Raw genomic sequence first — 23,291 nt, 5'->3', positions numbered from 1 at the left:
TTCAGGTGGGCCGATACATATCGCCGTGAAATCCAAAAAACGGGGTTTCTGTACGGAAAAGGATATTCCCTGAGTCGAGAACAGATCCGATGAACCGCCCGGCTGCCTCGTGCCAAGATATCACTGCAGTAACAAGTAGTCTCCTTATCATCAGCTATATATAATCCAACCACGTCCCTGGTTACATTCACCTCCACTTGTTGCGTTACGAGAAGTTTCTTAAGTCTCCATGTTCTCCATGCACCCTACCAGCGACTCAGTGTCGTAGTCTTTGCCTTCGTCCTCGAACTGCCCTTGCATGCAAACTTCTTCCTCCACCCAACTATCCCCATTGTCAGCTTTTCCAACATGTCCACCAACAAATCCGCAGACGTGCTCAAAACTGAATTGGATGCTCAGCACCTCGAGCATCCTCATACCATTCATGATGATGCCGTTCTCAAGGCCGCCGAGCATGCCGATCTGGAGCAGATCGAAGAGACTGCCCCCGGCCGCTTCGTGTGGCTCTGTGCTTGTGCCACCGCCATTGGAGGCATGTTGTTCGGTTATGACACAGGCGTCATCAGCGGTGTTCTAGTTGTCATCGGCTCAGATCTTGACAACAAGCCGCTGTCGAGCTCAGATAAGGAACTTATCACCGCTCTGTGTGCTGCCGGTGCTCTGATTGGCGCTGTCATTGCTGGTATCACAGCTGACAAGTACGGTCGTCGACCGGCTATCTGGTTCGCGTCCGTGTTATTCACCATTGGAGCACTTGTCCAGGCTAGCTCCTTTACCATCGCACAAATGTCTGTTGGACGTCTGCTCGTTGGACTCGGGGTTGGATCTGCCTCTATGGTATGTTTGCTTGCCTTCTTTGCACACTCTCTTCCTCACTCTTTGTCTGTCTGTGTGTCTGTGTGTGCGTGTGTGCTCTATGCTAATAATAGTGCACATGCTAGATCGTCCCTCTATACATAGCAGAGATCTCACCCGCACGCTTCCGTGGCCGCATGATCTCCATCGACATGATCTTTCTCGGCACGGGCTCTGTCTTAGCCTACGCGTTCGACGCCGCCTTCTACACAGTTGCCCACGGCTGGCGGTACATGATTGGCATAGGTGGTGTGCCCTCCATCATTCTCGGCGTGTTGCTGTTCTGGTGCCCTGAGTCACCCCGTCAGCTCATGTTCCACGGCGACCGAGAGCGATGTGAGGTTGTGTTGAGGCGTATATATCCCAACGCTACCGAGGAGCACATCACTAATAAGATGTTGTCGCTCGAGAATGGCGTCAATGCTGCAAAGGCTCTGAACGAGGAGATCTCCCTGAGAACGTCGCTGCAAAGCATCTTCACGGTGCCGGCAAACTTGAGGGCCACCATTGCTGCGTGTGGGTTGATGGCGTTCCAGCAGTTCTGCGGATTCAACACACTCATGTATTGTAAGTCATTCAATACCACATGATCCTCTACCTCAGACAGCTCCTGCCCTTATTCTTTCGTTCCCAGCGGCTGATTGGAGACGTTTGTTCCATCGCAGATTCAAGCACCCTTTTCGACATAGTAGGCTTTTCCAACCCCATCGCAGTCGGTACCGTTGTCGCCGTGACCAACTGGATCTTCACCGTCCTCTCCATCATCTTTATCGACCGCATCGGCCGCCGCCGCATCCTCCTGTGGACCATGTGGGGCATGCCCGTCTGCCTCGTCATCGCCGCGGTCGCCTTCCACTGGATCCCGCTAGACCTTAACACCCTCGAGCTCACCACAGACACTGTCGGCTGGCCTGCCATCCTTGTTCTGGTCATGATGATCTTGTTTGTCGCCTTCTACGCCGCTGGCCTGGGCTGCGTGCCATGGCAGGCCAACGAGTTCCTGCCCATGGAGGTCCGCGCTATGGGCACCATGCTGATCAATATTTGCAACTGGGGGCCCAACATTGTTGTCAGCTCAACCTTCCTGAGCATGATGAAGGGGATGACTCCCAGCGGGACCTTCGGCTTCTATGCCGGGCTGAGTTTCTTGGGGTGGGTGTTTGTTATCTTTTGCTTCCCGGAGGCCGCGAATATGACGCTCGAGGAGATCCGTATCGTGTTCCAACATGGATTTGGCGTGAAATACGCTGAAGAATGGCGGAAGCAGAGGAGGATACAGCAGAGGTCGGGCGATGTCTGAAACCTTGCCAAACCTCAAGACGGTGTTCTCGACGAATACCCTTGACTGGCATGCCGCTCCTGATGCAATGCCAGTGGAAAAGCGCCAGAAAAGATTGGGATGTCGATTGGAAAAGTAGAACTTTAGTATATTAAGCCCTGCAGTATCCAATAGCCATTGAAATACTCATGAAATTTATGTAGATGTTTCGCCTAAGATCAACCAAGGCCCTGAGTCTACTGCAAAATAGGTATGTATCTAAGCAAGATGAAATCCTGCTATTTGTGCGTATATGTTATTGCTAGAGCAGAGAACTCAAGCAACCTCAATCAAATTTATGCTATTTGAAATGAAAAGAGATAAAGTTTGACAATTCTACAAGACTAAGAGATCAAAAGAAAGGGAGGGAAATAAAGAGTTATTGTGTGATCGAGAACACGCTGTTGCACTTAGCGGGTTTGGGGGGCCTTCGAGGCCCTACCTGATCAGGTAGGTGTCATACTAGACCTCGTTGCCACTGCCCCTGCCTCATGGGCGGTACCTACGTGGCATAAATAAGGCGCTTCTTTCCAATATCCCTTTCTTGTACTCTTGACTCTCCACGCTTATTTCCCCTTCCCTATTCTCTTGTTTTGCTGGCTACGACGGCTGTGGTAGTTGCTATTTTGCAGAGCTGACAAAGTTTACTATCTCAATGTTCTAGTGGTATGAGCATGTCAAATATGTCGATAGGCTCTTCAAAGTTCGTCATTGCTGATTTCAGTCCATTTGTCAATGTTAAACATGAAAACCGCGGCTATCATGCTAGGTAAATAAGCTCGCGTGGGAAAGCATAAGGATGCAGAGCAGAGTAGGGACAAGCATTGAAGTTGAAAAAGTCTGGGCGAGGTTTAAACCGTCTATCACGACTAACCAGCATAGACAATTTAGCCCTTATGAATTTCAGCTAGGGAAAGTATGGAGCGCTAAGCAAGCCGACTGAGAGGCTTACAATTTGATTTGCTAACAAACAAAGTAATAAATGATAATTATTACTGTGAGCTAGAGAAATGCACGCTCAAGCGCAATACAATAATTCAATGCTGGCGCTTCCTTGCCACCCGCCCTGAAATGACAACTCTGGGGCCAGATCTACTCTTCCCAGCTTTTGCTCCCCGCCGCCCTAGGCTAGGGAGACGCTGCAGCAGAGATGCTAGGTAGCCTCCGTCTTTTTTCGCCTCATGTACATCAATCCTATGCTCGTCCTCACGCGTATATTCGCAGAATGCGTTGAAATCCTGCCATACCTTGACCCCCTTGCCCACACGTCGAGAGTCGATAAAATCCACAATATTGACAAGCGTGTTCTTCAATTCCTTCTTGCATTTCGTGATAGAGCTGTGTGGGGGTATGCCAACCTCACGACATAGGCTTTGATATCCATCGAGTTTATCCTTTTTATTGATATTTTTATTCGTCTTGTCCACTGCCTGCGGAAAGTAATGGAACTTCAATTCCTCGCGAATCGCAATCGTGCGCTCTTGGGTGTACTGCTGGGATCCGGGGATCCAGTTCTGGGATGATGCGAGGCGAGCAAATTCCTGGTCGAACGACGCGTCATCGTTGGGCGTGAAATCTTCGAATTTGGCGAAATGGGATTGAGAAGAAAGCGGGAGATCTGAACTCTCTCTATGGCTCGACATTTTATCAAGTGGCTGTCTCTCTCAAAAAGGTGGTGGAGGTAAGAAATGATCGAATGTGTGAAACTCGTGGCGCGACTTGACGCGTGAATCTGTGTTTTGATTCTGACTAGAGGTGGGTGCCGCTGACCGCGGTACAGTAGTCGCGCGCCTCTAGAAATTGTTAGTGACCACCCATGCTTGGTGCCCTGCATCCATACGCGCGTGAAGAGGATAGCGATCGACCTTTTTTCATCCAAATTCAACAACATCACCTAGTGTGGATTCGTACACCCTATCATGCCGTTTCCCTCCTGTTAACAGTCAGGCGATGATTATGCAGTAGAGCACACCAGGAATACTTTGATGATGAGTACTTTGATAATAGAGCCAGACATTGATGCATGCGCTCGTCGGTTGCCTGGGACGCAGTCTCTGCTATCGCAGCTGAAACACAGTGTGCGCATGCTTGTTTGTATAAATGAATCTTGATCGAGACCGTGGAGTCGAACAAATGAGATAGAGGGATCCGACGAGAGACGTTGGTCAGATCCCAAGCATGCCCTACGATCCTTTGTAATCGGCACTGTATAGCATGCTAATGAGCATGACCAGAATGGCAACTCCAGAACTTAGCCAGAACATTCGCTTATCATAAGATCATTATGCTTTGGACTTCTACAGAACAAACATATATACTTATGCATGAGTGGTGTGACTAGCTTCCATACTTCAGTCTAAACCAAGATATGAAACATAGCTATAGCGACAGTGATAAAATGATGAATACATAGCTCATGATACACGCCCTTCGCTGATGATCTATGAATCCTCCTCATTAATCATGGTTCTCTGCCACCAATCTCTTCAGCCGTCCGACGCACGCAGCTGCAGCACACAACACAAGCTCCTCAATTTTTCTTGTCTAATGAAATTTCATACCTAGCTTTATTCTCTGTAAATTCTGAAGGCATAATAATAAAATAGTGTTTTGCTGACACTTATCTATGTATTGATTTATATTGGAATAATAAATGCAATGCAAGGAAGTATGGCTTATATTGAACTTACAAGAGCTTCCAGACACGCAAGAAAGAAAAAGCTTGCAAGAGACCTCGGATCCTAGTAGAACATTAGGTTTGCGAGGGATTACAAGGCTCTATAGCACCCTAAATCCGTTTCGAAACGCAGATATAAAGGTAGTATCCATCTTCACCTCTGATCGTGATTCGTTGAGACGCTGGGTTTGCCACCCGAACCGGGTATTTGGAAGTTGCAGCTCGGATTGTGAACTATTGCCCAGGAGCTGCATTAGCCCGGATGGTGAAAAAGGGGTCTGACCGAAGTTCTTCATAAATAGGAATCTTAGCAAATCCAGTCTACATTTCAAACCACTTATGAGCCACAATCTCCTCAACTCTGAGACGCTTTTCAGGATCGTAGCAAAACAGCTTATATAAAATATCCGCCATTAGTTCCTGCTCCACCTTAGACATAATCAAAGTCTTCTTTGCTGTCCCGGTGAGACTTCCGCCCGGCTGGAAAACCTCCAAAGGCTTGCTTAATGCCACTTCCAGTGACCACTCCTCTTGATCACTTTGATTCTGAAGCCATGTCCCCTGCTCATCAAAGAAGTTATGTCGCGCCTGCCACTTATCCCACCACATCTGCGGTGGTTTGCCGAAAAAACGAACCATCTCTGCCAGCAGTTCATCCTTGTCGAAAATCATGTAGAAGAGTGGAATCTGTTCCCGGATTTCGAACAATGTGCACCCGAGTGCCCATATGTCGCAGGCCGGACCGATAGCTATCTCCTCATCTAACAGGAACTCGGGCGGTAAGTAGTTCTCAGGGATGCCCAGGTCCTCAGGAGGCGACGAAATTTGGAAAGATTCGCCCATGTCGATGACGCATATCTGATCTGTTAAATATTCGTCACCCAACTTAAAGGTATCAGCGGGGATGACAAGGATCAACCACCAGTGTAGTGATCTCGGGGTATCGCGTGGCCAGCTCCTGTCCATACAGGAGATTGGCAAGCTTGCTCTGCGCATAACGTTGCCAGTTCCCAAGGATCCAATACGCCTGGGTTATCTTGAGGTCGTCAAAGACAATGCCATGACTCCGTGGCGCGAGCAAAATCGCCAGACTCGAGATGGGGATGATGCGAGCCTTGCCGTGCTCTCTGCTTGTCTTCTGCATCAGGGGGAGCAGCTTGCGGATTAGAAGGGCGTGTGCAACGTGGTTAATGCCGAAGTGAAGCTCGTAGCCGTCGCTTGTGAGGCCTGGCGGAAGAGCCATGATACCGGCATTCACCATGAGCACATCGAGACGTGATTCTTTGGCCAGGATGATGTCCGCAGCTTCCTTCACGGATGCTAGGTCAGTGTGGTCACAGCGGATAAACTCGCCGGTGCAGCCGGCGGCCTTGCCTTCTGCGATGGTCTGCTCTGCGGCAGACTCCTTACGCCCCGTGATGTAGATCTTGGCAGGCTTGCGGCTGGCCAACATCTTGGCCGTCGCAGCGCCGAGGCCGTTTTTTCTTGTTCATAAGAATATGATAAATATATCACTACCCAGATTAACGGAGGAGTATGTAAAAGAGATGGATGTTTACCACCGGTGATAAGCAGAACTTTGTCTGTCAACTCCGGGCACGTCCCGCTCAAGATCAAAGTCCAGCTTTGGGGCCATCTTCGAAGAGCTCAACGAAGGACAGATTAGTGCAATAAGCAATTGAAAAAAATTGAAAGAAAAAAAAAGAGGATCAACAGGCTGCAAAGGAAGGAGGTCCAAAGAGATAAGAAGTTAGCAGCTTTAAGTCCGCAATGCAGAGCGCATTCACGCAAGAAATCAGGCTGTACAAGATTTGTTGGTGAGGCTGTAGGGCAAGAATGGAGTGCGAAGGTGGCAGCTATCTGTCATGCGATTACCCAGCTTCCCCCTTTCTTGTATGCTGAGCGACATTGGTTGGGGCCGGATGACTAATGGCCTCATCCTGTATCTCCTGGTATTGAAGCATGATCGGTCGGGCGGAGAATAAACGGTTGAACATGAAAGAGGCAAGTAAATGATCCTGAAACCGACCTGCTTATTCCCTAGATTCAAAGCAAGAGCTTGACGCTCTCGTGATACATTCTGGAAATTGAATTGTTTGTCCCACTTGTTCCCTCATCTATGGTAAGATCTGTTGAGCATGGAAATAGCACAGTATTAGGTGTATAGGCTGGAAGCCTTTGAGCATTCAATTATTCTAATCTGAGGAACTGATGAGGGGATAGTGATCTTATGTATAGATAGAGTGCGTGCTAGGCGGGTCTATTCCCTTGTCAACTGTTTCGTTTCTGAACAAGATCTTCCTCTGGAAGCGACTAATAACTGGCTAGTCTAACGGCCCGTACCTTAGAGGCGGCTGGAAATCCGCATGCACTCGATCTTTCATCTCCGCAGGGATTTTTCTCATAGACTCGACCCCCTCCAGCAGCACAACTTGTTGTCCAGCCTGTTGACATTTAGCTCTTCTAATCAGCGTCTCGAAGAGATCCGTATTGCTTACCGCAAAATGGTGAATCATATGGCAGTGTAGCATACTTGCTGCCGGGAAGGAGATCTCGTATCTGATGACAGTCCAGTCTCCAGTATTATTACCCAATCTACAACCATCGCGATTGGGAGGATCAACTAGATTGAAGCGCATTGCCACGTCACCCTCTTGGATGGCATCTTCAACCGTGGACCATGGAAAGCCACCATTACCAGTGCCAATGATAAAAGCTTTGTTGTTGTGCTTGTGGAAGGGATGTTGCGAGGTGACATTGGCACCATTCTCAAAAATGATATCCACAACAGTACCATTATGTAGTGTGTTGCCTTGGCTCTTATTGCCATATGTCGTCTCACCGCGTGACATATCTTCCCATAGTAAGGGCGGCAGTTGTTGACGGAATGCCTGGTGCGGGCCAATATTCAAACCCCAGCTGCTGGGGCTGGTCATGTTAATGAAGAACTTGAGCGTGTTATCCGCCTTCGCGGGAGGTGGCCGTGCAGGATAAGGAGCGAGTCTTGTCTCATCCATTGCTACCGACAATGGCGAGATCAGAGTGCCGTTGAGATGGACCCAGGGTCTCGTTTTGGGAACATATGACTTGCTTGCGGAGCTTTGGCCAGGGTATCGCAGTATGCCCAACCCCTGAATTATCTGCTCTCGTCGGAGCGAGGTGACCCGAATAGCGTAGTCACCCGGCTTTTGGTCCAGGTGAATCAAAATGCTATAACCATGTTAGATACTGGTCCGTATGATTCTTGATGGTTCTGTCTGGGACAGCTCACCTAATGCGCTCGCCGAGGTTACAATTCGCGGCGTGGACCTTTTGCGGATGTACAAATTCCCCATCAGCAGCAACCACGTAGAACTCGTGCTCATCCACACTGATTTGCAGCTCGTGATGTGCACCAGAGTGAATAAAGTTGATCCACATCCACTCCTGGCCAATCTTGCCTTCAACCACCTCAAGATCAGTAAAGGTCTCATCGCAGGTCTGCTGGTTAGTGAACTCTTCCTGACCAGGCTGAGAGAGACAGCCAAGGGAATCTCTGCCAGGGCCCCCAACCGACTCAAGTAACTCTGGCGAATGACAAAATGTCCTGCTCTTGCCGTTTAGAACAATTGAGTTGCTACACCAAGGAACAATTCCGGTGTCACGATACATGATCAGGAGGATATCCATGGGTTCGGCGTTCCAGTCGCTGATAACTACATGATGGGGCTCCTTCTCAGCAAGCTTCATGCTCTCAATGTCTTGTGGCCAAGGAGAAATGAGTTCGTATGGTCTCGGCCTCCATGCCGCAGGAGCAATCCAGATCGGGCCCCGCATGCCATCTGCGAATGCAGGTCCAAAATGCCCGTGATAAAAGTAGCTTCCGTATTGCTCCTGAACCGTAAAGCGGTAGGTGTAGTTGTCGCGAGATTGAATAGAATACTGAGTCACGCCGGGTACTCCATCATTCCAAGGCCTGTCGATCTGATAAATTCCATGCCTTGTTCTCAATCAGTAAATAGAATAACGGTGGAGGCGTTTTTGGACTAAATAGCTCACCAATGCATGGACGTCTCGAATGCCAACTGATTATCGAGAAACACCTCTATTTCATCGCCCTCTTTGGCTTCGATCAAAGGGCCCGGACTTTGACCGTTGATTGCAAAGACGGGCCTGCCATGTCCGTCTCCAGCGCTCCACCGATTGGTGATCGTAAAATTGTATCGCCTCGTCTGGATCGCCAGGCCAGAGCCGAGGAGGCCAAGTAAAGCTGCACATCGCGCAAGAGCTGCCATGATGATTTGTCACGCACTTCGAAGAACAGAAGAGAGAAGCATTCGTCAATAGACCAGTGACTACCGGCGGCTGACATGAAATTATTCATTCGTCTCTGAGGTTGTGAGTCAGTAGCAGCAGCTCCCTTTTTCTTAGTTTCTAGAGTGGCTGCCCAAGCTTTGCCACGTGGATGCCAGACTTGCTCCCAACCTTGGGACCGTCAAATTCAGATAAACAAACCATGTGCTCCGGGAGCAAGACTAATCGACCCGGTAACTCGGCTCTCTGTAAATAGCTACCTAAGTTTTCCTACATAGAGTGTATAACCTTTCTTAACCTTGGAATAATTAAATTCACAGAGATAAATCACGATAGGCTCAAGCAAGGCTGATCAACTCGGTAAGCGAGTATTATTAAAAAGTTACAGAGTTACATAGCTCGCGGCCTGATGAAAAGTTCAGGGGAGGTGTTGTGGCGATCAAGCAGCCAAGAGATTGCTGGCGATAGCGACATTCTTGGACTTGGACCGCTTGAACAGAGCTAGGATTGCCAGCACACGTGCCACTCATTAGCTATGTGGTCTGTGCCAGTGACGTAGATACTCAAGCTGAACCTTTTCGCTCTTTCTCCTAAACAGTTCTGTTCTATTAGTTGGGGAAATAAACTTTGACATTTGGTTGAATTAGACTTGAATAAGTAGCGTAGCAAGTGTATATAAGTTTGGTTGTTTCTTGGCATTTCATATATCAACACATGGAAAACCCTCATTGAGGCACTGCAGGATTTACAGAAGAGCAAAAACAGAAGGGGAAAACAGCCAGGTGGCAAAGTGATGCAAGATCGAAGGTGCCTGACCCCACCGGGGCCTATGGGCATTTCGCATGTATACAATAGGGTTGAGAATTTGCGTGAAAAGCGCAAGTAAATTTCTGAATTCATACTTTGAGGGGAAATTTATATTCAACCTTGACCTGACAGGGGCTTCGCCAGGGGGCTATGGCAACTGACTCGATGTACAATGTGCGCATCGGCAGATGAGTTTTAGGAGGCAAACAAACCATGAAATTCACCCCAGCCAACTGGTGGGTAAACTGATATCAGAGGGTGGTATAAGAGAGAAGAGAAGAAGAAGAGTCTCTCAATTTCTGGATAGACCAACAAATTTACTCTTCCAAAAAGCTTTTCTATTGCTCGATGCACATCACACTTCAAGATCAACACCTGTAACAAACGAGGATATGAAGTCGAAAGTTCAGCTGAGAGAATCGGCGCTATTCCATTTGGCTGCCAAAGGATTGGAAGGGAATAAGTGGCGGTTGATTTGGACTATTTGCTTAGCATCTCTGTGTCTTGTCGCTTTGGGCGAGTTCTGGCACGGGAAAAACCCCCATAACTTGCTGTTTAGTGTTTCGAGCCACCATTCCAGTAACACAGAACAAAAGTTCATCCGGAAATACAACATTCAGTCAGGAGTCCGTTGGATGAACCCAGGTAAGTATCAAACCATGGTGTTCTTCCTCTCCCTTTCACGGGACCTGGGTTCACTAACACCCTGGCCAGATGGCGGTCGATGGAGAGTTATGTTCGTCTGCAATGGGCAATCGCCTTGCCCTACACTGTACGCCGAGGAGGGCGACCTTGTTGAATTAGCGGTAAAGAGCGATATCTACGCGCAGTCATCAATTCATTGGTGAGTTAATCGCTGAGAAATCCTCTCATATCGCACGCTGACGATGATCATAGGTCTGGCATCGGGTATAAAGGGTTCGGCAGATACCTTAGAAGATGGTCTCAGTATTGTACTGTTGCTAATAACTGCCTCTACAGAACTGGTGGCTGGAACGATGGTACCGCTGGCCTCTCGCAAGTTTGTCAACACTCACCTCGCCTCAAATACCGTCCAACAACTAGTACTAATATGATGTGTCTCAGTTCCCCATACTACCTCGCGGCAATTACACAAGTATCATCGACACGGCGGGCTCTTGGGGCCTCAACTGGTACATCGACCATACGACAGCGGCCTCGGCCGATGTAAGTTGTTGCAGTCTGTCCGAGTCCGACATGTTCTACTTGATCTACTGGCTGACTACCGATGAATCAGGGGCTTTATGGCATGGTTTACGTAGCTCCTAGCCCGTCACGACCGCGGCCGTATCGACTAATCTCCAATGACGAAATTGAGCTGCGCGCGATTATGGAGGCTGAGAAGGAAGTCCGACATCTTGCTATCAAAAACCATCAACACCGTGACACTGGTTGGAAGTTGCTGCGTATGCGGGCTGAAGGATCCGAATTCTATTGCTACGATTCGATCCTTGTCAATGGCAAGTCCAAGTATTGCACGAACATTCAATACAAGTCGCAAGATCACTAATATGAGGTGTCTTGGAACAGGAAAGGGTCGTGTTCACTGTCGCCAACCTGGTTTCGAGAAGCTCAATGGCCAAGACCTTGACGAGATAGGTTGCATCCAGCCGCCCGGCCTACCGCAAGAATCTTGCACACCCAGCAAGGCTGACTATGAGGTAGTTAATATATGCGACTTTGTGTGACATAGGACAGCATGCTAACAACTGCTTTAGGTTATTGAGACGAAAGGCAGACCCTACATCATGATGAATCTGATCAACATCGGCTTTGAACATTCGGTCGTTATATCCATTGACAACCATAAGATGATCGTTGTCGCAAATAACGGCGGCTTCGTCTTTCCTCGCGAATCAGATGTGAGCTGACTCTGATGTCACACTCACCGTGCATTATTGACGCTTTCCATTGCAGGCGGTTTATGTTCCTAGCGCTGGCCGGATTACTGTTCTTGTGAAGTTGAATGCCGAGGCTGACGACTATGCTATACGCATTTCCTCGACGAGTCAGCTGCAGAACCTGGAGGCGTATTCAATCCTAAGATACCCGGTATATTTTGAGCTCTGAAGTCTCGGATCTGAAACGAATAACACGAAGATTGACAATCACTCAGACCGGCCGGCACCCTTTATTAGGAGAACCAATGAAGCTTCCGCAGCCTGCATCGCCTGATAAAGTCTGCGTGCTTACAGATGGTTCGACAAGAGAAGGTTGCGAGACACTTGATGGCCAGTTTCTCTCTCCATATCCCGAATTCCCGCCACCTAAAGCCAAACCGTCCCACGATGCGTCCGCGCATTATACCTTCCGACTTGCAGCCGGTTCCCAGCCTTCTCAGACGGAGCCTCATATAACGGAGTACTTCCTCAATGAAAAGCCCTGGCAGCTATTTCGTTCCTCCTTGAAACCATTGCTTTTTTACAATTTCAATAACTCGGAAGAGTCTCCAGAAAAGCCAGTGATTGACCGGCTTCCTATGGGCTCTGTTGTTGATCTGATTATTGAAAATCAGCTGAATGATACAGTTCCTCTGTACAAGCATGGCGAACCAGCCTGGCTCATTGGAGCTAAAGATCATGCGAGATTTCCGTATAACAGTGTAGAAAAAGCACTGGCAGAAGGGGAAAACATGATTGATTTGCTCAATTTACACAACCCAGGTCTTGTAACAACTCATGACTTGCCCGCGCTTGGCTGGAGCATTCTGCGATTCAAAGTAAGAGCCAAAGCTGCAAATATGATTCATGCAGCTAAGCTTCGATACTTTGCGGTAAGACCATATCATACTTACACTTGTGATCTGAAGCTAATATAATGTCTCTACTAGCTGGGCATGTCAGTACCTATCATAGAGGGTATTCTGCCTGATGACCCAGCCAACTTTCCTGACTCAGCTGTTAACCGCCCGCATGTCAACTTTGAGCCAAAGAATGATGGAGTATTTGGGTAAAAAACTATGATTTCCATACATTGGCTAGGGTTTGCTTCATAGCTTCTGTGAATGACTTGCTGTGTACCTAGCGTTTTACTTGTTGTCTTTCTCTCTTTTCTGTTATATTCTTGATGTAGTTATTTGTTTAATATCTCCATACAATGTGCGTCCTTCTTCTTTCTCTCAACAACATTTCATGCATGCTGCGGACCATATAGGAGCAAGGTTTAAGGCTCTTCGGGCGACTGCATAGTTGCTGAACAGCAGGTCAAAGGCGCGCAGGAGATACATCGTCCAGTACAGTTCGCTCAAGTGCTCGAACGTCATTATTAGTCTCATTTTCTTGAAAGATAAGGCTAGAGATACAACTTACCCATTTTTCCTAACCTAGCTTCCGAAGACTTCGTTAATCAGGGAACTAACTGTTTTGGCAATCTGGGGAAGATGCTGATTGCGGTCCTCGCGGAGCAAGAGAGCAATGAGAGCATTGCAGTTAGTACTGAGGCTGGGATTTGGCTCCCCAGGTTAGGTGACAAAAGTGCTCACTTGACTCGTGGGTCTGAATGAGGCTTTCTGTACTGCATTTGAAGCCCAAATAATGCAAGACCTCCAGTGTTTTGGCCGTATCACCAAGATCCGTAAACATATACGGCGATTTGACAGAAAGCTTTAGCTATGCGTCAAAGGCCCAAGATAAGAGAACTTGTCATATCAAATCCAAGGAGCCCACACTGAGCCTCATACTGCCTCTTCAGGAAGCCACCCAGCTCCAGTGTTTCAAGGCCATTCACCAGGATCCCAGCAGAAGCGAGTGTGCTGATAGTCTGACCGGTCCATTGTCAGTTGAAGTGAGAACTTTCGGCGTAGTCTTATGATGAATGACTCACCCAAGTTATTTCGAACATCGTAGTTGGCCAGGCAGCTGGCGCTCCCAGACTCGTGTGAGTTATCTCGGTCAAAACTATCCTGATGTATGCTTCGGCTCTGTAGTCTCATTGTGAACAGTGCATCAGGTACGCGACCGTATCTCTGCAGCAGTTAGATATATATGGAACAGCTTGAGTAAGCGGAAGACGATGGCTAACGCTGGCGACCCTATCTTTGAGCCATTCGGCTCTAGCCATGGGCCGACACGATCGAAGTCAATGTGGCCAATAAAGGCTTCAAGGGAATGATGAAGCATGGAAGCAGCTCGGTACAACGTGGCGGGTGGGAGTCTCTCCACTTTAACATTACGGATACATTGTAAAGCTTCGAGCTGAGGCAAGCACATGGTCACTCCCTCGAGCTCCAGAAGCCTCAAAAGTGTTTTCATGAGGATCTCGAAGCCAACCTGATCAGTTGGCTGCATGTCCCACTCGCCTAGCATGCGCGTTAAGGCCTCCTAGCCTTTGTGGCTCCTGAGCAACCAATCTTTGTGATCCGGCTGTAACTGCAGGTTCTTTCTCATAGAGAGCACAGCTGTGGCTGTGTTGATGATGCTGTCAAATAGAGTAGCGTAGAACTTCCAAACCCCACATGGCTTCTGCTTGTGCCAACACGAATTCAAACCATTCGGTAAATAGTCACGGTCGCCATCAGCCTGGGAGCATTCGAGTTTCCTCGACATGGACAGCCAAGCCGTGTCGTAGATAGATGGTGACATGCACCCAAAATTCTGGCCAACTGAGCACCATGCTGCCAGCGAAGCCAGTAAGGCGGCAGCCTGCTCATGCAATGAGTCGTCCATGGTTGCCGGGCGATTTAGGAAGGTTGAAGAGACAAAATTAAGTCAAGCTCAAGTTCCTGTTGTGGAACTTACTTCTGTCCTCAGGGTCACATGACACCACTGGCAGTATTTATCTGCGCTCATCACCAACGCGTGTTCATCCTGCATACAACTTGGTTGTTCCTCGCTGTAACCTCCATCCCATCCATCGCTTATGGAATGGCTACTGTCGTCGACATCTCGGACTCTGATATTTCGCGATGGAATTGCGGCCCTGGAGATAAACACGCCAGCGATCAGAGAACCTCGAAAAGAAGATCCGCACTACACGTAACAGGTATCTGTGCCAATATTGATGCTGTATCGCTCGTCGCCGTTGTTTCTGCGCTGCATTGATTATAAGCGAACACCGCGACGTGAACAAAGGCAAAGGTTGCCGCTGGATGTGACCTCAAACAAGGGGACAGGGGCTAGAAGGGCTTTTGATAGCCTACAGCGTCAAAGCGTGCATGTGCTAACTCTACCTGGTACCCTGAGCGGGGCCGCGGGAATAATGACACAGATTACGATAGTACCTGGGCGACGGTCATTTGTGACAAGCATTTAGATCCTCCAAAGGAACTCAACAAGAGGTGCAGCAGTCCTAGCCTCCAGCCTTGCGTCTCTACTATGTACAAGGTTCCCCAGAATCATGCTAATGCACAGTACTTTTTGTTAGTCTATTATAGGCAACAAAAAGCCCACCAACTGCCATCTGGTGCGAGGTCAGAAATCACTTTCCCACATCAGGTTCCGTTGGTTGTGTTGAGTCTTACAGCTTCCATATCATTCACTTCACCGTCGATCCGCTTACAGCGTTACAACATTGCGGCAGTCATAAAGATATATCTGTGGCAAGCCAGCTGACATCTTTTGAACGAGAAGGGCATACCATTGTTGTGTTTTCCTCCTACCCGAACGTACCCAAGACTGCAATTCATTTTTGCGACCTCTCCCCATGGCCACCAACCCTCCGAAGCCCATACGCCTGTGGATTACTCGTAGGTTGCTTACCCGGCTCGAACCGATGATGACCTTTATATACAGACCACTGTGCTAATTTGACTCACAGCTCCTGGCCCCAACCCATGGAAGGTACGCTAGACATGGAAATATTTCATGCGATTTATACGTCCCTCAGCGATGTTTATGCTGACATTGAAACATAGGCCGTCTTCCTCTTCGAGGAACTCGGGCTGAACTACGACATCAAATCGTTCCGCTTTGATGATGTCAAGAAGAAACCCTTCATCGATGTCAACCCCAACGGTCGAGTGCCGGCAATCGAGGACCCAAACACTGACCTCACATTGTGGGAGTCAGGCGCTATTTACCAATACCTGATCGAAGAGTACGATACAGAAAAGCGCTTGACTTACACAACCACCAAAGAGAAGCACTTGTGCAACCAATTCCTTCACTTTCAGATGAGCGGCCAGGGTCCTTACTATGGCCAGTGCGGTGTTTTTCAGCATTTATGGCCCGAGAAAATTCCTTCTGTTATTGAGCGCTATGCCAATGAAATCAAGCGGGTACTTGGCGTGTTAGAGATTGTATTGTCTGCTAAGCCTGTTCATGCGCAGTGGCTTGTAGGCAATAAGATGACGTTTGCTGATATGGCCTTTGTGCCATGGAACTTTCGTTTGGATGAAGTGTTGAACCAGTCATGGGATGAGGTTTTCGAAGGCGTTCCGCATGTCCGAACTTGGCACGAGCGGATGATTGCTCTTCCATCCTGGAAGCACGCAATGGACATTCGTGCACGTTTGATGGATGAGCAGGGTCTGCAGTGGAATGGCGTGCCTAAGGGCATCGAGACTTTCACGGAGTACGAGAAGAAGATTGCTGCTGGGAAGGATACAGCTGCAAAGCAGTGAGAGTCCTAGTCATGGTGCCCTAGTTCGCTCGTCCCGGCCGTGTCTCTGGCGACCGTCATGTTCCCAACCCTCCTTGGCCCTTGTTTCGCAGCCAACCTCGGTCTCGCCAGGGTTTTTCTCCCGCCCGGTTATGGAGCAATGGCTTCCAAAGCTCTCTGATATTCTTAGAATACAGGATTTTCTCGCTGTTGGAAATTAGAAGTGACGTTTTAGCAGTGTTCATCTTACCACAAATTTCTCGTCGCTTGATAATAAGTCAAAGCACCCCCTTGTTGGCACCCCCCCTTATTAGCACCCCTGAACAGCCACACCGCCATTTCCACCACCTTTACTTTTACAAAGTTTTCTCAACCAATTCTTATTCAAATGACTTCATCTCTTCACAGAACCTCGATATGCCTAAAAAGAAGCCGTATACCGAATTTGAGCTTGCCCAGGCCATCGAGGCTATCGGAAAGAGCTTGTTACAGAAACAGGCCTTACGCGAGTACAGCATACTAAGATCTACTCTTCAACAACATCTAGCAGGAAGAGAATCGCATCAAACAGCCTATCAATACTAGCAAAGACTTTTTTTTACTCAAGAAAAGCAGATAGCTGAATGAATCCTCGTCCAGGAAAGCTTAGAGCTCCTATCTAGCTACTCCGAACTCAAGCACTTTGCTCAGAGGATTCTTGAGGTTTAAAAAGATTCTCAAGAGCTAGGAAAGAGATGGACTGAGAGCTTTTTGAAGAGAAATCCAGAGATACACATTCGAAAGAATCAACAGATTGCCTCTGAACAGATCAATAGAGCTACAATAGAGATAATATAGCCTTGGTTTCATCTTTTTAATCTTTCTCAAGTTTAAGCTATTAAGCTAGCTAATCGATGGAATATGGATGAGGCTGGGATAGTTGAGGGCTAAGGAGAGAATGGATTAGTTCTTAGTAGCTCTTCTTTATATTCAATTCATTGAAAAGAGCCTGGATCGAGATTCTGAACTTCTTTTCTCGAGTATATCTCTGCTACAGGCGCTTATCTTCTTCCTCTGGTAATTTTCAAAGGGAATATAGTTTAATAATAGTAGTTTCCTCTTTTCTTAAACTCTTTCAAGAGCTAGCAGTTTACATCTATGAGAAATAGCTGGACTGATAATGCTATAGCATTTGAATAGCTGGAAAAGATCTTCATCTCTGGCAGCAAGCCAGCAGACTCCTCAGAAGCTAAACTATTAGTTCTGAATAGCTATAGCAGCTATACAACTGATGAGTTTATATATCAATGCTATCAAAATAATATCCTGTTGATTTATCTTTCTCCTCATATTTCTCACATACTTCAATCTCTTGATCTAAAAGTCTTCTCATCTCTCAAGAGAGCATACAAACGAAGAGTTAGTTATACGAGCTAGTAAGGGGATTCAACAGTGCTAGAAAAGCATTTATTCCTCGAGAACTATTGCAAGGCTCGTTTGGAAGGTCTTTCTAATCAGAATATCAGATTAGGATGGAAAGCTTCTGATTTATAGCCTGTAAGATCCTCCAAGCTACTCTTGAGCTCTCTTCTCCTTGCTAGCACTCCTCAGCACACTCAGGCTAGAGCGAATTCAAGTTCAAAAGCATCAACAGCACCTCAGCTTACCCAGAAAGCTTCCTCAAGCCTACTAGTCATCTTTTCAACTCCTTGCAAGGCTAAAAACCTATACCACCAGCTACAGAAGAATTAGCAGCAACTTTCAGTACTGTTTAGGAAGATACAAAAAGCATTCAACGAGAGGAACTTCAAACTAGCAAGAGCTCTGGAGAAGAACGAGATACTGGAAAAGCAGGCTGAGGCTACAAGGCTAACTCAAAGAAGAAAGGTAGATACAAGCCCAAATTCGAGGTTTGCGGATATTGAAGATATACAGAGAGCTCAAAATGCAGTCAATAGGAATGTTGATAGTCAGGATGAAGAGAGCGATATCGAATTATCTACTGATGAGGAGGACTGCATCGTGGTAGGTGAATAGGAAGTGAAATGTATATAAAACAATATATATATAGATGGGTGATATAGCTGTTCAGAGGTGCTAATAAGGGGGGGTGCCAACAAGGGAGTGCTTTGACTTATTACATATGCACAATCACAAATCATCCAGTACACAATCTTTCCATTTTCTAGGAACTATAGATCAAATTCTCCAGTGGTATTACGTACTGGGCTCCCTGATATAAGTCGAAGGGGGGGGCTTTTGGGCCGGGGTAGTTTTGGGCCACCCTGGCCACCCTTACCGCCTCTTCAACCCCCTTTAGTTTGATAGCTATTACTCAACCAATTTTAATCCAAACAACTTCATCTTTCCAACAAACCTTTATCTAACTATTATGAAGCCCTATTGCGAGTTTGAACTAGCCCAGGCTGTTGAGGCTGTCAGAAAAGGCAAGTCTCAGCGGCAAGCCTCGAGGGAATGGGGTATTCCAAGGAGTACTCTTCAGGCTCGCCTAGAAGGAGGAGAATCGCATAAAACAGCCCACGAAAACCAGAAAAGGCTCTCTATTGATCAGGAAAGAAGACTGGCTGAATGGATCCTGATTCAAGAAAGCCTGGGGATTCCACCAAGCCATTCAGAACTCAAATACTTTGCTCAGCAGATTCTCGAGGTTCAGGGAGACTCTCAGGCCCTCGGAGTACAATGGACTCAGGCTTTTTTGAAGAGAAATCCAGAGATACAGGTTAGGAAGACTCGCCGCATTGCTTCTGAGCGAATGAATGGAGCTACAACAGAGGTAATACAGCCTTGGTTTCATCTTTTCAACCTTCCTTACATCCAAGCTATTAAGCTAGCTAATAGATGGGATATGGATGAAGCTGGCCTTATAGAGGGCTAAGGAACGAATGAATTAGTTCTCGGAGGCTCTTCTTTGCGTTCAATTCAAAAAAAAGACCCTGGTTCAAAGGCTTGGATCTCTTTTCTCGAGTGTATCTCTGCTACAGGTGCCTACTTCTTCCCTCTGGTAATTTTCAAGAGCTAAACAGTATAACAACAGTGGTTTCCTCTTGATTTGAAGCTTTTTGAGGGCTGGCAGTTCACAGCTACTCAAACTGGATGGATAAACAATGAAATAGCACTTGAATGGCTGAAAAAGATCTTCATCCCTCACAGCCAGCCAGCAGACTCCTCAGAAGCCAGACTGTTGATCCTGGATGTCCATGGCAGCTATAAAACTGGCTTTGCTTCCAAAACAACATACTGCTTATTTACTTGCCTCCTCATACTTCTCATGTTCTTCAACCCCTTGATCTAGGGATCTTTTCATCTCTCAAACGAGCATACAGAAAGAAAATCAGCAATATGAGCCAATGGAGGAATTCAACTATCGCAGGCAAGCAGTTGTTCCTCAGGAACTATCGTCTGGCTCGACTGGAAGGCCTTTCAAGCCAGAATATCAGATCTGGATGGAAAGCAACTGGTCTATAGCCTCTCAGACCCTCAAAAGCCCTCCTAAGCCCTCTTCTTCTCGAGAACAGTCAACCAAGCTATCAGATCCAGTCCAATTCAAGCTCAGCACAATCAACAGCACCTCATCTTTCCCCAAAAGCCTTCTCAAGCTAGCCAGTCCTCTTTTCAACTCCTCAAAAAGCTAAACAGCTGTACTATCAGCTGCTAGAGAATCAGCAACAACTTCGAACAGAACCAGGCCGCTGTATGCTATTCAGAAAGATAAAAAAGCTCAGGAGGAGAGGGACCTCGAGTTTGCTAAGGCATTGGAGGAAAATAAAGCATTGAAAAAGCAGATTGAAGCTCTGAGGTCTAGCAAAAGAAGAAAGGTTGATATGGACCCAAATTCGAAGTTTGCAGGGATTGAGGATATACAGAGAGCTCAAAACGCAGTCAATTGCCACGAGAATAGTCTGAATGAAGAGAGCGATATCGAATTACCTACTGATAAGAAGGATTGCATCGTAGTAAGTGAATAGAATAGATAAACAGTATATATATATATGGGTGTGTGTATTTGATGAGGGTGGCCAGGGTGGCCCAAAACTACCCCGGCCCAAAACCCCCGCCTTCGACTTATAACCTCAATATAACTTCACTTTCATCATCATCGCATCCACTGGCTTGCCGCTAATTTGGATCGTCTTGCAATGTTTATATTAGTCGAGATCTCAGTATGGGCATGGACAAGTATCACTTACAGAATACAGCTCAGATTTGACCTTGCGGCGACCCTTGTTATCTAACAACGGCTGACCGTCCTGGCCTAAGGCAAACTCACCCAGACCGACCTTGGAAAACTCATATCGGCGAGTGAGCATGGCAAGGATGACACGCGCTTCAATGTTTGCCAGCTCCTGCCCGATGCAGTTCCTCGGTCCCCTCTCGAACGGCCTCCAGGCGCTGGCCGGGCACGCAGGACTGTCATCAAGCCAACGCTCGGGAACAAAATCGTCAGCCGTATCTCCAAATACGGCACGGTCGCGACCCATGATATTGTGGTTGAGGTAGATCCAGTCACCGTCAAGGTTGTACTCCCCTTGTTTAGTGGACACTACGAATCCTGTGCCGGGATACGACGTGCGGATAGAGCCCGCTGGGGGATGCAGTCTCAGAACTTCCTTGATGACAGCTGAAATGTACATCATGCGGTGAACAAGCTCCTGGCCTCCAGGCCCCAGAAGCTTCTCACGGATAATGTTCCCACTAGCATCAGCATCTCTTGGCCCAAAGAGTCGATCTAGCTCGCTGTTGACGGCATCGAGAGCACGCGGTGTCCGCAAGAGCTCATAGATACTCCAGATGATCGTGGTGCTGGTGGTGTCGTGCCCTGCGAAGAGGAATGTCTTGAGCTGGTCACACGTCTCTTCCATAATCTCAGGTGTGAGAACCTCGACATCTATCAAACTGAGTGCCAGCACGCTTCGGGACCTGCTGTTCGAAGCCTCGCCACCATTCACAGATTTCATCTCTTCAAAGTTGCGACGCACAATGGGCCTCAGGTCCTGCGAGATGCGAAGTCCGAGGCGGTGTCGCTTCACCCAAAGCCGGGGTGCAAGCCACCATGGCAGCTGGAGCTTATCATCTGCATATGCTTTTGAGGTATTCGCATTAATTACCAGTATTTAGCGCTACAGACTGGGGGATTTTAGACTTACTCTTCAATAGCTTCTTGACCATAATGATAAGCTGTCCCTGGAGAGTGGTGTCCAGGTGCTGTGCGTTCATGTCCTCACCCATAGTTACCGCTCCAATAATATCAAAAGTCAGGTTTGTCGTAGGCTGATCGAGCGGGAATGGAGCTCCGCTGCGGGCATAATGGTCTAGGATTTCGATATAACGCTTGCATTTCGCGACAATAACGGGCAACAGACTCATCAAGTGCTGGGGCGCAAATCCCGGATTGAACCTCCTGCGGACTTCCTTCCATTCCTCATTCTGGAACACATTAGTATGTCACCATGTCATAGCCAACTTGGATAAGGTTCGTTCGGCCTTGCCTGTTTGCGCAAAATGGACTTGGGCCCGATCAGGCTGATGATGGGGTCCAGGGATGAAGATTTCGGTGCGCTATACTGGAAGAGCTTGGAAGGATGCGACACCTGTTCTGCAACTTCGTGGCTAGCAACTATGGCCATCGGGGGAACAACAGGCCAGTTGTCTACTAGGAATATGTCGGGCTTCCCTAGAGCTTCGTGCATCTCAGCAAAAACAGCATCTGTTATTCGCAGCGTTAGTGACTCTGCTGCTCTCTTCTCATTGCTTGTCTGATCCAGAAGAATGACTAGCCTGGATGGCGGTCCTGAGAGCCTCGCTTGATGAAGTCATTAAAAACTGCGAGGTGACCCCAGAAAAGAGAAGACGGGAGTTGTGGGAGGTGGGCATTCTGCTTGAAACGCCTGTGGTACAATCTGGTGTAGAGAAAGGTCGTTGCGATAAGCACCGCGGTGACGGCAATAACCTGGGTGGGGCTCACCAAGTGTGCCATTTTCAACCGACCACTTGAAAAAGAAAAAGAAAGAAAACCAAATGGACGAGGATTCTGTCTGGGAAGGCATGGAAATAAGTACTGCTCTAGAGCCTGGAACTAAGGGAACAAGCATTTAAATTAAAGGGGGTAACCTCCGGCCACCCCGGCTGACCCCCCGGCCTCTCCAGCCACCTCTTTTTTCAATATCTTTTTTCAACCAATTTTACTCTAATCAACTTCATATCTTTACAGGACCTTTATACGTATATCATGAAGCGCTATACCGAATTTAAGCTAGCTCAGGCTCTCGAGGTTGTTAGAAAGGGTGTATTTCAGCAACAAGCCTCGAAACAGTAGGATATACTACAAGCTACTCTTTAGAACTGCTTAGCAGAAGGAGAATTGCATTTAATAGTCTATTAATATAAGCAAAAGCTTTCTGTTAGCTAGGAGAGGAAATTAGCTCAATGGATTTGCATTCAGAAACCTTTGGAGCTTCTATCAAGCTATTCAGAGCTTAAGTACTTTGCTTAACGAATTCTCAAGATTAGAAAGAACTCTTAAATGCTGAGAAGGAAGTAGATATTGAACCAGAATTAGGGCACTGTCGCCTTCGAGAAAAGGAACGAACAGCCACCGAAGCAATGGGCAAGGGCTCGTGCAACCCAAGCATGCCTGTACAGATGAGGACAGCAAACTAAGGCCACACGGGCACAAGAACAGGGTGAAAAATCTGTCTTAGACCTGTCCAAGGGGTTCAAAATCGAAAAGAAGAGAAAAGGATGCTTGATTGTTGCTTATAGCTAAAGAATTTGAAAAGTGGGTGG

The 23,291-nt window shown here is 47.5% G+C and overlaps 8 protein-coding genes across 8 annotated transcripts; 3 read left to right on the top strand and 5 right to left on the bottom strand.

The window, feature by feature from the left end:
• Positions 1-348: 348 nt before the first annotated feature.
• On the top strand, positions 349-2,155 carry M406DRAFT_244738 (sugar transporter; the record flags this gene model as incomplete). The annotated part of the gene is made up of 3 exons (XM_040916278.1): positions 349-837; positions 942-1,422; positions 1,521-2,155. 3 exons carry the CDS (start codon positions 349-351, stop codon positions 2,153-2,155), a joined length of 1,605 nt encoding a protein of 534 aa, XP_040780377.1.
• Positions 2,156-3,210: 1,055 nt separating this feature from the next.
• On the bottom strand, positions 3,211-3,816 carry M406DRAFT_245551 (uncharacterized protein; the record flags this gene model as incomplete). Its single annotated transcript, XM_040916341.1, has 1 exon — positions 3,211-3,816. The coding sequence occupies one exon, from the start codon at positions 3,814-3,816 to the stop codon at positions 3,211-3,213; it is 606 nt and encodes a 201-aa protein (XP_040780376.1).
• Positions 3,817-5,183: 1,367 nt separating this feature from the next.
• M406DRAFT_233245 (kinase-like protein) lies at positions 5,184-5,723 on the bottom strand (the record flags this gene model as incomplete). The annotated part of the gene is made up of 1 exon (XM_040915936.1): positions 5,184-5,723. A coding segment is annotated over one exon (540 nt), but the record flags the coding sequence as incomplete, so codon positions are not given.
• A 22-nt stretch (positions 5,724-5,745) lies between these two features.
• On the bottom strand, positions 5,746-6,327 carry M406DRAFT_32936 (uncharacterized protein; the record flags this gene model as incomplete). Its single annotated transcript, XM_040920418.1, has 1 exon — positions 5,746-6,327. A coding segment is annotated over one exon (582 nt), but the record flags the coding sequence as incomplete, so codon positions are not given.
• Positions 6,328-7,174: 847 nt separating this feature from the next.
• M406DRAFT_33703 (uncharacterized protein) lies at positions 7,175-9,124 on the bottom strand (the record flags this gene model as incomplete). Its single annotated transcript, XM_040921206.1, has 4 exons — positions 7,175-7,294; positions 7,349-8,060; positions 8,122-8,829; positions 8,889-9,124. The coding sequence occupies 4 exons, from the start codon at positions 9,122-9,124 to the stop codon at positions 7,175-7,177; spliced, it is 1,776 nt and encodes a 591-aa protein (XP_040780373.1).
• A 1,039-nt stretch (positions 9,125-10,163) lies between these two features.
• On the top strand, positions 10,164-12,924 carry M406DRAFT_335314 (Cupredoxin; the record flags this gene model as incomplete). Its single annotated transcript, XM_040921031.1, has 12 exons — positions 10,164-10,186; positions 10,531-10,595; positions 10,665-10,794; positions 10,848-10,868; positions 10,932-10,971; positions 11,037-11,138; positions 11,209-11,431; positions 11,502-11,632; positions 11,690-11,833; positions 11,889-12,023; positions 12,088-12,744; positions 12,802-12,924. 12 exons carry the CDS (start codon positions 10,164-10,166, stop codon positions 12,922-12,924), a joined length of 1,794 nt encoding a protein of 597 aa, XP_040780372.1.
• Positions 12,925-15,611: 2,687 nt separating this feature from the next.
• Positions 15,612-16,530, top strand: M406DRAFT_58765 (uncharacterized protein; the record flags this gene model as incomplete). Its single annotated transcript, XM_040924609.1, has 3 exons — positions 15,612-15,654; positions 15,726-15,748; positions 15,823-16,530. 3 exons carry the CDS (start codon positions 15,612-15,614, stop codon positions 16,528-16,530), a joined length of 774 nt encoding a protein of 257 aa, XP_040780371.1.
• Positions 16,531-20,435: 3,905 nt separating this feature from the next.
• On the bottom strand, positions 20,436-22,489 carry M406DRAFT_343690 (cytochrome P450). The gene is made up of 5 exons (XM_040921903.1): positions 22,284-22,489; positions 21,995-22,212; positions 21,653-21,932; positions 20,696-21,588; positions 20,436-20,638 (listed from the first exon to the last, which is right to left on the bottom strand). Exons 1-5 carry the CDS (start codon positions 22,480-22,482, stop codon positions 20,579-20,581), a joined length of 1,650 nt encoding a protein of 549 aa, XP_040780370.1. The 5' UTR covers positions 22,483-22,489; the 3' UTR covers positions 20,436-20,578.
• Positions 22,490-23,291: the final 802 nt, after the last annotated feature.

The sequence above is a fragment of the Cryphonectria parasitica genome (assembly GCF_011745365.1).
Source record: "Cryphonectria parasitica EP155 unplaced genomic scaffold M406scaffold_1, whole genome shotgun sequence".
NCBI classification, from domain to species: Eukaryota; Fungi; Ascomycota; class Sordariomycetes; order Diaporthales; family Cryphonectriaceae; genus Cryphonectria; species Cryphonectria parasitica.
This window is presented reverse-complemented; position numbering and strand designations above follow the sequence as displayed.

Coding starts and splice junctions, on each gene's coding strand:
- M406DRAFT_343690 (XM_040921903.1), bottom strand. CDS start 22,482: ATGGCACACTTGGTGAGCCCCACCCAGGTTATTGCCGTCACCGCGGTG. Junction 21,933..21,994: donor AGTCCATTTTGCGCAAACAG/GCAAGGCCGAAC, acceptor AATGTGTTCCAG/AATGAGGAATGGAAGGAAGT. Junction 20,639..20,695: donor TCAAATCTGAGCTGTATTCT/GTAAGTGATACT, acceptor AAACATTGCAAG/ACGATCCAAATTAGCGGCAA.